This window comes from Equus caballus, chromosome 9 (genome assembly GCF_041296265.1).
Source record: "Equus caballus isolate H_3958 breed thoroughbred chromosome 9, TB-T2T, whole genome shotgun sequence".
Classification (NCBI taxonomy): domain Eukaryota; kingdom Metazoa; phylum Chordata; class Mammalia; order Perissodactyla; family Equidae; genus Equus; species Equus caballus.
The window spans coordinates 6,783,596-6,795,005 of NC_091692.1; the positions used below are offsets into that span (position 1 = coordinate 6,783,596).

The 11,410-nt window shown below is 42.9% G+C and overlaps 1 protein-coding gene across 8 annotated transcripts in view; it reads left to right on the top strand.

The window, feature by feature from the left end:
* Positions 1–10,685, top strand: part of PAG1 (phosphoprotein membrane anchor with glycosphingolipid microdomains 1) — a 129,737-nt gene extending 119,052 nt beyond the window's left edge. For all 8 annotated transcript variants that reach the window (XM_023648395.2, XM_023648393.2, XM_023648394.2 and 5 more), the window contains 3 exons: positions 3,126–3,727; positions 4,572–4,631; positions 9,127–10,685. In XM_023648395.2, coding sequence (XP_023504163.1) covers positions 3,126–3,727; positions 4,572–4,631; positions 9,127–9,495 — 1,031 coding nt within the window. In that variant the 3' untranslated portion in view covers positions 9,496–10,685. The remainder of the gene's footprint in view (positions 1–3,125; positions 3,728–4,571; positions 4,632–9,126) is intronic.
* Positions 10,686–11,410: the final 725 nt, after the last annotated feature.

Consider the following 11,410-nt stretch of genomic DNA (forward strand, 5'->3'; position numbering starts at 1 on the left):
AAAGTAGGAAATGTGTTCTTGCTCACTTTTAGTATTACTACCAGTTTTGGCAAAATTGATCTCATTTGGATGAAAAGCTAGTATTTGTTAATTGGCTTCTGTGTGCCATTGTTCTAAGGTTTGTGTGTGTACTAACTCGTTTATGCTAATGACTACCCTATAAAATTACTATTATTAATAGTAATACTATTAGTACCCTGTACTATAGGAGTCCTTGGTACCCAATAGGTAATTATCATTGCTACTGTGTAAGATAGGTATCATTGCTACCCTGTAAGATAGATATCATTACTACCCTGTAAGATAGGTATTATTGCTACCCTGTAAGATAGATATCATTACTACCCTGTAAGATAGGTATTATTACTATCCTGTAAGATAGGCATTATTACTATCCTGTAAAATAGGTATCATTGCTATCCTGTCGAATGAGTATTATTACTGCCCTGTAAGATAGGAATCATTACTACCCTATAAGATAGGAATCATTACTACCCTGTAAGATAGGAATCATTACTACCCTGTAAGATAGGAATCATTACTACTCTGTAAGATAGGAATCATTACTATCCTGTAAGATAGGTATTATTGCTATCCTGTAAGATAGATATCATTGCTATCCTGTAATATAGGAATCATTACTACCCTGTAAGATACAAATCATTGCTACCCTGTAAGATAAGTATTATTACTACCTTGTAAGATAGGAATCATTACTACCCTGTAAGATAGGTATCATTGCTTCCCTGTAAGAGAGGAATCATTACTACCCTGTAAGACAGGTATCATCACTATCCACGATTTATAGGAGGTGAGGCAACTGCAGCCCGTTGCCACTGCAACAAATCACCACAACCTCGGTTTTCTTAATCTCCCGCTCTGGAGGTCAGGGTCTGAAGAGGTCTCCCTGGGCTAAAATCATAGGATCAGTGGGGCTGCTTTCTTCCCCAAGGCTCTCGGGGAGAACTGACTTCCTTGCCTGCTTCAGCGTCGAGCAGCCACCTGCCGTCCTTGACTGCTGGCCTTCCCCTCCGTCTTCAGGTCCCTCTCCGACTCTCCTGCCCCTCTTTCCCTTTAAGGACCCTCATAGTTACACTGGACTCACCTGGATAGGCCAGGCTATTCCCCTCAGCTGAAGGTCAGCTGATAGCTCCATCTGTAGCCTTCATTCCCCCATTGCCCTGTAACAAAGCCTCCTCACAGGTTCCAGGGATAGGCTGTGGACGTCTTTGGGGGGCCTTGTGTGCCTGCCGTAGGGAGGGTATAATCTGCCTGAGATCATACGGTCAGCATGCAGAGGGTCGGTAATGTGAAGGCGGCAGTCTGAGTCGCTGGCACACCCTCGATAGGCGTCGCTCTGCACACTGCCTGTTTCACGCCCAGGATGCTCTCGCTGAGGAAAGTCCTAGCTGCACTTCCAGTTTCCAGAGCACTTTTCCCTGAGGTGGGAGATGGTCCTGTTACCCTATTTGCTGACAAGGAACCTGTGGGACAGTCAGTATTGACACCAGAGTCTTCACGCTCCAGGGCCGGTTCTCTGTCCTCCGTGCCTCAGACGTCTGGAACCACAGGGCAAAAGTTGACCTCGTCCTGCAATTCAAGTATCTAGAACACAGGGGGGTGATGCTATTAGGTTCAGAGGGTTCAGGGCTTCCTTGTCACGTTCCCCAGTTACTCCTTAGGGATGCTATTTCTAATCCCCGCAAAGAGCAACAGCCTTTATAGCAGGGCAGGACAAGAGGTGAGCACTTTATTATTCATTCACTCATTTAGTTTTTCAAGCAAAAACACAGTGGTGCCCACCGTGTGGTAGACACTGTTCTGGGCTCCAGGGGTCTCAGAGAATCCCAGACTGGTCAGTAAAAGCAAGTGGGTTAAAAGGTCATAAGTCATGGGGCTGGCCCCGTGGCCGAGTGGTTAAGTTCACGCGCTCTGCTGCAGGCGGCCCAGTGTTTCGTTAGTTCGAATCCTGGGCGCGGACATGGCACTGCTCATCAGACCACGCTGAGGCAGCGTCCCACATGCCACAACTAGAAGAACCCACAACGAAGAATACACAACTATGTACCGGGGGGCTTTGGGGAGAAAAAGGAAAAAATAAAATCTTTAAAAAAAAAAAAAAAAGTCATAAGTCATAAATACCCACATGCACATATATATAAAGATTATATTTAATATATAAGGAATATATATTATATAAAGAGTATATACAATAAATATATATGAAGATATCGGTATAAATATATGTTTAAGTATATATTTACACTTATGTATACTTATGCTTTTTATACTTATATATAAGCAATCTATAGTATAGTGTATATATTATATATTCTTTATGTAGTGGAGACACGGTAATTTAGTAACTTGCTCACTACAGTGTCAGTAGCGGAAGGACAGGACCCTGGTTGCATGCTGTGTCTCCAGCACCTCAACCATTCCTGGCATGTAGTAGTTCCTGAAAAAACATTTGGTAAGGCATGACTGAGCAGCTCCATGTGGTGACATTTCTGTGGTGATCCAAGAATTTCCCCTTGGAATTTTCTAATTTGAGTAGAAACGTTAGGGTGGGGCAGCGAGATGGAAGGAAGACCTTAAAGAGGCATGGGGCGTGCGGTCCCTATGGGATAATGGCCTTAGGGTACACTTTTGCCCCATTGTTTCTATCACGTCTGCCCAACAAAAGTGACCTGTGAAAGGGTTGGCTACCCACCATCCCTCCAAACTGGAGGAGGCTGGTAGAGTCGGGGAGAGTGGCCAGCACACATGCCCCCCTTTTTGGGGTCCAGTCCCCCCCAGTTTGGCCCCATGGAATGTTGCTTTCATGCCCTGGTCAAGTTGGATCCTCTGCCTACAGGAGTCCCCTCGAGAGTAACAACAAGCAGTGAACTAGATATATAGCCAAGACGGTGTATGAAATATTGTGTTGGAAAGATGTAATGCGTGGCTTTAGCCTAAGCTGTGATTGAAATAATATCAGCTAGCAGTCATCACATCTATAATTTGCAGGCAAGAGTCGAATAAAAAGCAAGCACCTTGACTTAACTTCACTTTTCATGATCTGATTCACGAATAGTTATTTAAGGAATGGTCTTTCTCCACTTTTAATGCTTCTGCCACGTTAGTTCTTTCAGAAGACAGTACTTTGACCTGCATGCAACATTACGAGGAAGTCCAGACCTCGGCTTCGGATCTCTTGGACTCCCAGGACAGCACAGGCAAACCAAAATGTCATCAGAGCCGGGAACTGCCCAGAATTCCTCCGGATAGCGCGGTGGACACGATGCTCAATGAGAGAGGTGTGGACGGGGACCAGGCTCTCGGGATGGAAGGACCGTATGAAGTGCTCAAGGATAGTTCCTCCCAAGAAAACATGGTGGAGGACTGTTTGTATGAAACGGTGAAAGAAATTAAGGAGGTGGCCGCCGCCGCAAACCCGGGTAAAGGCCACAGCAACAGGTCCAAGTCAACTTCCGCTTTGAAAGAGCTTCCAGGGCCCCAGATCGATGGCAAAGCGGACTTTGCTGAATACGCCTCGGTGGACAGAAACAAGAAGTGTCGACAGAGTGTGAATGCAGAGAGTATTCTTGGAAATGCATGTGATCCAGAAGAGGAGGCCCCACCGCCTGTACCTGTCAAACTCCTGGATGAAAATGAAAACCTTCAGAAGGAAGAGAGAAAGGCAGGAGAAGAAAGAGCCATGGACGGGACCAGTGAAACCAGCAAGGTGGGCTCCAGCGTGTTTGTTTCATGTGCTTTTCACACGTGTGGGAATCTAGCTAATCCTGGGGCTTTTATTGCTCATTGTTCTGGGAAATATCTCGAAACACTTTCAAGGTCGTTGAACGATGAAAGCTGTTTTAGTGTAAGCTGCGTTTGACTTTTTTCCCCCTCCAAGTAATAAAATACTGAAAACTCATGTTGACAAAAGATTTCCCTCTTGGCACCTTACTTGGATTCTTTCCAGTTTTGACGTCATGTCTAATTGGGGCCAAGTGTTATTTCCTTCATTTTGAAGACCAAGAATTAAATAGAGAGACTAGACGCTTTGTCACACATTTAGCCTCTTCTGCTTGTTGCTCCCTCCGCAGCGTGGAGGTATGTTCCCTGCCAGGATCCCAGAAATCAAAGCACAGGAACACGCATGGAGGGAACCGACTCATGGGTGCCTCTGGTTGTGTCTGGTTATATATATACCTTTATATAAATCAAATAAGAGGTTTTATTTTGTGACAATTTCTAAACAATAGCCTGTAACGCTTAAGTTTGGGTATTCCACAGGAAGCAAGCCACAGAATGTGAGCTGATTTCTCCGTTAGCTGTGAAAAGTCTCCAGATGACTTAAGAATCTTCCTGATGACTCATGCAAACTGTAGAAATTTACATTTCGGGCATTTGATAAAGAAACATCATTTTTTTCTATTATCACTCCTTGATTGATAATCAATCCTTCAGTGACAATTAGGAATTGAAACCATAGTCTAAATAATCCAAACGTGCAAAAGAAAGGATTCTTTGGGTTGGCTTATTGACTTCAACTACTCTCCCTTGGTTTGTGTTTGTTCTAACAGAGATTTAGCTGCTTGTCGTACAAGTCCCGGGAAGAAGACCCCACTCTCACAGAAGAAGAGGTAAGTTTTGTTGCTTTGTAAATAACCAGAAAGCCCCTGTCATAAAGAAGAGACCTTCTCTCCTGGAATAAACTCACGGTCATGTTGCCCTTTGTCTGTAAAAGCTGAAGGGCTCTCTTCAACATAAGTTTAGAGAGCAGAGCTGGAGATGTTGGCTTTATAATGGCTCAGAGAGTGACCAGCAGATGGTGAGACAAGAAGGGAGACAGGTCAGCCAAGAAAAGGAAACTAAGTAGGAAAGAAGGATCAGAAAGAATAGAAAGGAGCGGGGAGAAGATAGCAATGGGAAAGAGGAATTAAGGACAGGAGATGTAGTCAGCAGTCAGGAAGTCCACGTTAGAAGGAAACTCAGAGGGGGTTGGAAAATACAGGAAATTGGAACAGGTGTGTGTCGAGAAGTTGATCCCATCTGGGAGACAGAGGGAGAAGGTCTCAGTGAGGGATTTGGGAGGCAGAGAGCAGGTAACTCCAGGAAGAACAATTCCAGGCTCGAGCTCTGGCAGACGTAGCAGCCAACAAGAAAGGATTGAATATTCTCCTAAGCACCAGGGCAAAAAGTTCACTGGCTAAACTTTCAGTGAAGCGTTACGATGGTGAAAGCCAGTGTATATGTTATTGTGTCAAGCGAGGCTCAGACAGAGAGCTGTGCACCTTAATTTGTCCAGCTGCTTATAGCTTCTGTTTGGAATTCCTAGCAGAGTGAATTTTGTACATGCACAGAAACAATGTACACATGCAGGTACAGCTCCTCCTATAGAGAACTCTGAGTAGACTATTAAAATATGAAGAGAGACCACAATCCCACATTGAAAGTTCCAGGAGCAGAAGGGCTTTTCTTAGGGGATGTTTCCTAGCCCGTCTGTTTCCTACCCCAGGAAATGGACCTACTGTCTATCTGCCTGGTTGCACAAGCCAAAATGCTGGGGGTCATCCTTGACACCCCATTTTCCTCACTGTCCTTAGACCCAGTCAGCAGCCAAGGCCCCTCAAGTCCACCTCCAAATGCTCTCTTGCACGCACCCCTCCTGTCTCCAATGTGGCCGCCCCTCACTAGACTGGGGCAGTGGCCGCGCCCCGGGGCCTGGGGCAGCTCCTTTGACCTCCTCTAGTCTGTGTTCCACACCGTACCAGAGCCTTCCCATCCGGGACAAGAAAGTAAGATAGATAAGAGACCTGAAAACTAATCCTTTAAAATAAATCAAGACTATGTACAATTTTGAATTCCTTTTCTTTTTAATCATACATTTGTGGTTTTTGAAAATTGGACCTAGTTATACTGATGAATTTTTTACATAGAATAAAGAACCATGATTCACATATATCCATTTTAGGAAGAAGATTTGGGAAAAAGAAACATGGAAATCATTTATTTTTGTATTCATGTAGTAGAAGGTTAGACAGTCGAAACTGAGACGGAGACCTGAGTTCTAAGGACTCTGACCCCACATTGACAGAGTGATGGGGAAAGGGTTGATTATAAAAAGAAAAGTAGAAAAAAGGAAGAAAATAATTTATGAGAACGTAATAACGATGTACAGACCAAATAATGAAGATGAAAGATTTTAAAGAGAAAAATTGAAAAGCTAAATGGCAAAGGGGCTTGAAGAGAAAGCTGTATACAAAATAAGAGCGATAGCTGTAGAAGGCAGATATTCAGAAGGAATCTCAGAAGTCTTGAGAAACTTGGATTGGAGCTAAGATTTACAATGACACCCTCTGCACATTAGGTTCATGCCCAGACAATATTAACTTGCAAGTTAATGAAAGAGCCTGTAGTTCAAAAAATAGTATAAAGGCCAAGAAGACCCCAGTACTTACAAAAAGTGGGGGGCCGTTACTGGCAGAGGCCATGGGGAAGAAAGTTGAGGAGAGAAACAGAAACTGGTGAGGGGCCAATTCTCATTATTATAATCTAGGGAAATGTGTTTGTCCTTGAAGTTGCCCTTGAAGGAGAGGCATCGATATCTAGAATGCTGGTTTCCTTTGTCAGTGACCTCCATGATTTACCCCTTTATAATCTGTCCACATTTTTGGCTTGGACCACCGTTGGGGTAATAAGTTCCATATATTCACACTTCACTATCAAAAGCAGATTTCCTCATTCTTCCTAAATTCAAATAATTATAATTCTTCACTTTAAGAGTAATTTTTCCACTAAAACCTCGAAGGTGAGAATGTTAATTCAATATTCTTTAGAAAGGTCAGAGCAACATGGCAAGAGTTTCCTAAAGATTATTTCCCTGACTCTGAGCCTTTGGCTTGTCGAGGCCTGGCAAAATGGAGCCACCATAGTGAAAAGTTCTCATGCAGATGGCCAGTTTCCATGTAGAGGCCTGTCTTAAGAAGCCTCTGAGGCCAGCTGGAAACTTCGTCCACAGTATGTGGGAGCGGGGAAAGCAGGAAAATCTCCCTCTGCACTTGAAAACCAAGCATCTGTCAGGAAGCATGTTCATTTATTTCCCGGGTGTTTGAATGAATCGATCACTGTGGCCAAGATAAGTACAAGTAATGAAGGCTATTTTTACTAATTTCCAACCATGATTTCTAACAATAAAATAATAGCCCCAAAGAATCTCTTAATCAGTAGATTTAATCTCTCATTACCAAAGAAAATTCATCCCTCTTGACATTAGAGATGATACGTTATCTATTAGGGACACTCAGCAGGTGTGCGTGGAAAATAGGTGTGCGTAGGAAGAGCGTAAGTTGATTGTCTCCTAATTTCATTGCTGAGTTTCCTGCTTGCAAATAAGACTGAATTTTCCCACTGAAGAAAACTTAGCCCATTCTGTAAATGTCTTTTTGACCAATAGTATGCAATGAAGTCAAGCATTAATGGAAAATGATGCTTTTACACATATATGTTTACTGCCAACTAGGATCCAGGAACTACTCTTGAGACCACTGTGATGCAGGAAGAGTGGATCAGTCTAATTCAGTGGTCCTCGCCCTGAGGTGGATGTCAGAAGCTGCAGAGTGCAGGGCCCCGGCCCCGAGTTTCTGATTCAGCGGTTCTGGGGCGGGCCCGAGAATTTGCCTTTCTAATAAATTCCTAGATCCTGCTGCTGCTGGTTCGAAGCCCACATTTTGAGAATCATTTCATCTCATACATGTTTTCTTCCCTTTTTGATAAAGCAGTAGAGCAGAGCCCCTTTTCAGGTGAAATGTCATTCTGAGATTGAAACAAAATAAGACATGATGCTGTGGGCGGGTCCTGGGGGCCTCTCGAGCTGCCCTCTCACCTGCTCTCCCCATTCCCCTCAGCAGACCTGGAGAGAACCTTTCATGGAATTCTGCTAATATGACTGGTCTACTTACAAAGTTGGAGATAATATATATAATTATTCTTTACTAATGTACTCCAGGATTCATATAGATAATAAAGAACCCGGGGGCAGCCCCGTGGCCGAGTGGTTAAGTTTGCACGCTCTGCTTCAGCGGCCCAGGGTTTCGCTGGTTCAGATCCTGGGCATGGACATGGCACCACTCGTTAGGCCACGTTGAGGTGGCGTCCCACATACCACAACTAGAAGGACCCACAACTAAAATATACAACTATGTATTGGGGGATTTGGGGAGAAAAAGCAGGGAAAAAAAAAGGAACTCACTTTTTTAGGTATATATCTGGAGGAAATGAAATCACTATCTTGAAGAGAGATCTTTACCCCCATATTCATTGCAGCATTATTCACAATAGCCAGGACATGGGAACAACCTAGCTGTCCATCAATGGATGAATGGATAAAGAAAATGTGAGAGAGATATATGGACAAATGATTCATATATGCACACACACACATATATATATATATATATATATATATATATATATATATATACACACACACACACACATATGTAGATATACACACAATGGAATATTATTCAGCCATAAAAAAGAAGGAAATCCTGCCTTTTGTGACAACATGAATGGACCTTGAGAGCATTGTGCTAAGTAAGTCAGGCAGAGAAAGAGACGTATGTTCTCACACTTATGTGGAATCTAAAAGGGCTGAACTCACAGAAATAGAGAGTAGAATGGTGGTTCCCAGGGGCTGGGGGTGGGGGAAATGAGATGTTGATCAAAGGGTATAAACTGGCAGCAATAAGATGAGTAAATTCTTGGAATCTAGTGTACAACATGGTGACCATAATTGACAATATCGTACTATTAAACTTGAAAGTTAAGAGAGTAGATCTTAAATGTTCTCATCACAAAGAAATGATAATTATGATAATGGACATGTTAACTAACCGTGGGGTAATCATTTCACAAGATATATGTGTACCAAATCATCATGTTGTACACCTTAAACTTACATATGGTATATGTCACTTATATCCGAACAAAAACAGGAAAAAAATCAGCAAAAATAAAGAACAAATCTTAAAAGGACACATTCCCATAGTGCTAAGTATCTAGCTTGTCACTAAAAAGGGAGAGAGAGAAGTCGGGCTTGAAGCTTGTTTATCCAGTTCATCCTTTGTTTTCTAGATCTCGGCTATGTATTCATCAGTAAATAAACCTGGACAGTCAGGGAATAAATCAGGACAGTTGCTTAAAGCGCCAGAGTCCACGTACACCTCCATCCAAGGAGCTGCTCAGAGGTCGCCCTCTTCCTGCAATGATCTCTATGCTACTGTGAAAGACTTTGAGAAAACTCCCAACAGCATCAGTACGCTTCCACCGGCGGGGAGACCCGGCGAGGAGCCTGAACCTGACTACGAAGCAATACAGACTCTAAACAGAGAAGAGGAAAAGGCCAACCTGGAGCCCAATGGCCACCCTGGTCGTTTCCCAAAGGAGAATGACTACGAGAGCATTGGCGACCTACAGCAGGGCAGAGATATCACCAGGCTCTAGGAACGCAGAAGACAGCCCCAGATATCACATGACCAGCCCGTTGGGGACATTTCTTCTGTGGAAGCTAAGAAGCGACATCAGCCTACACTTTATATGCTGCTTTAGTAAACTGAAGACAACTGAACTGAAGATTTGGTGACTGTTTCCCAGCTTCAGAAACACTGCGGTACACACCTGCCTGCACGCAAGTGTTGCCCCTGCCTGGTGGGGGCACTGGCACACCCAAGCACATCTCCCTCGTGCACCCCGCCCTCTGGAAAGCTCCCAGCTGTCAGTGGGTTCGTCCTGTTGGTGAGGAAAGCCAAGATGTAAGGAAGAGATCTACTCATCAAGAACCACACCTCCACCTGCCTAAAATACTGCCATTCCGAAGAGCCAGGATTTTCTTCCTTTCTTCCCTTTCTGCTACTAATGTTAATAGGTATGGCTTTTTTCCCTTTGAAATCTTCCAGTTCCTAATGGTTCATTCCAAGGAAATTCTCCCATAAGGCTTGGTCATTGCTGTCGACGTAGGTGTTTCAAGACGGTAAGAAACTGTGGTTGCTGGTTCCCGTCAGCTCGCCAGTCCTCTTCAAGGAGCTGCAACCAGGCATCGGAACCCTGGATAGGATTGGGGACGGCCCTTGAGTTTCTTAGGTCTTCAGTCCTTCTGATTTTGGCACTCCACGTCAGCAGCCTCTCCCAAAGGACTTGAAGTCATTTCTAGATGTTTTGTTTTATTTTTCTAGCCAAAAAGGTTTTTTTTCCCCAGTATTTGAAACTCTTCAGAGCCTTTTCAGTATTTTCAATGAGTATTGTGGTACTTCTATGCTTGTTTTAACCCAGAGCTCATTCCTCCGAAACAGAGAGCCTTAATCTCTGTGTTGGCACACAGACCACACATTTGGATGGCAGCCATCACGTCCATCTCTGAAGGGCTGTGGACTTGAATGTGTGTTTCTGATCATCTCTGCTGCCACACCAACAGTGTGGGATTTCGTAAGTGAACTGCCACCCTAAGGTAATCTATCTACAATTAAAATATAAACATTTATTTTTGTTATATAAATTTATAAGATGTTTTATGTTTAAGACCTAATTTCTAGAAAGTGCCGGAAAAAATGTATATTAACTATTTTGATTTTATGTACAATGATTTATACTCTCATTTTGAAAAGACACCATAAAGCACATAAAGTAGATATTTACAAGTAGTTGTTAATTTTTTTTCTAACCAAGTGTTTAAAACATTGAAGGTTTTTAAAGACTCAACTTTTCAAATGGTACTTGGAGCTCCCGGTCAAAATCATCTGGCTCACTGGAGAAATAAGTAGAATAACCAGAAATGATCATTTTCAGTGGTTTGTGGTGGGCGATATTAAAATATTTGAAATGGTCAAAATGGAAAGAAGAACAAAATATGACTAGGGCTGACTGAATTATTAACCTCATGAAAGTATTATAATTCCATTAAGGTTTAGTCACATTTTAAAGAAAACAGTGATGAATTCTGAAATCCAGTGCTTGCAAATGCAAATTGCCTATTGAGATTTTTTTTTCCTCCATTTTACAAAAATCAGTGGCTGAAATAACTCTGATTAAGAGCTCAGCCTGGTCTGAATTTAATCATCTCTTTAGATCTTATAAAGCCAACATTGGGAAACCTGTTCACTTTTCATTTTAAAGGGAACCTGGCTGAAGTGCTATTATATGGTGTAGGCTACAGAAAGGGAGCTTGTCCTACACTGATAAAGGAAAATAAGAGGCAATTATTCCATACCACTGTGACATCTGTGACTTTTCAGATTGAATAATCTTGCTGTTTTCACTCGTTATGACTAAGAATGCAGTCGGCAGAATGAAGCCTCCTGAAATTTGTAGGGACCAGCTCAATGGCATGTTTTTTCCATCCCTTGCGTTCAGAGTTCAGTGTTGT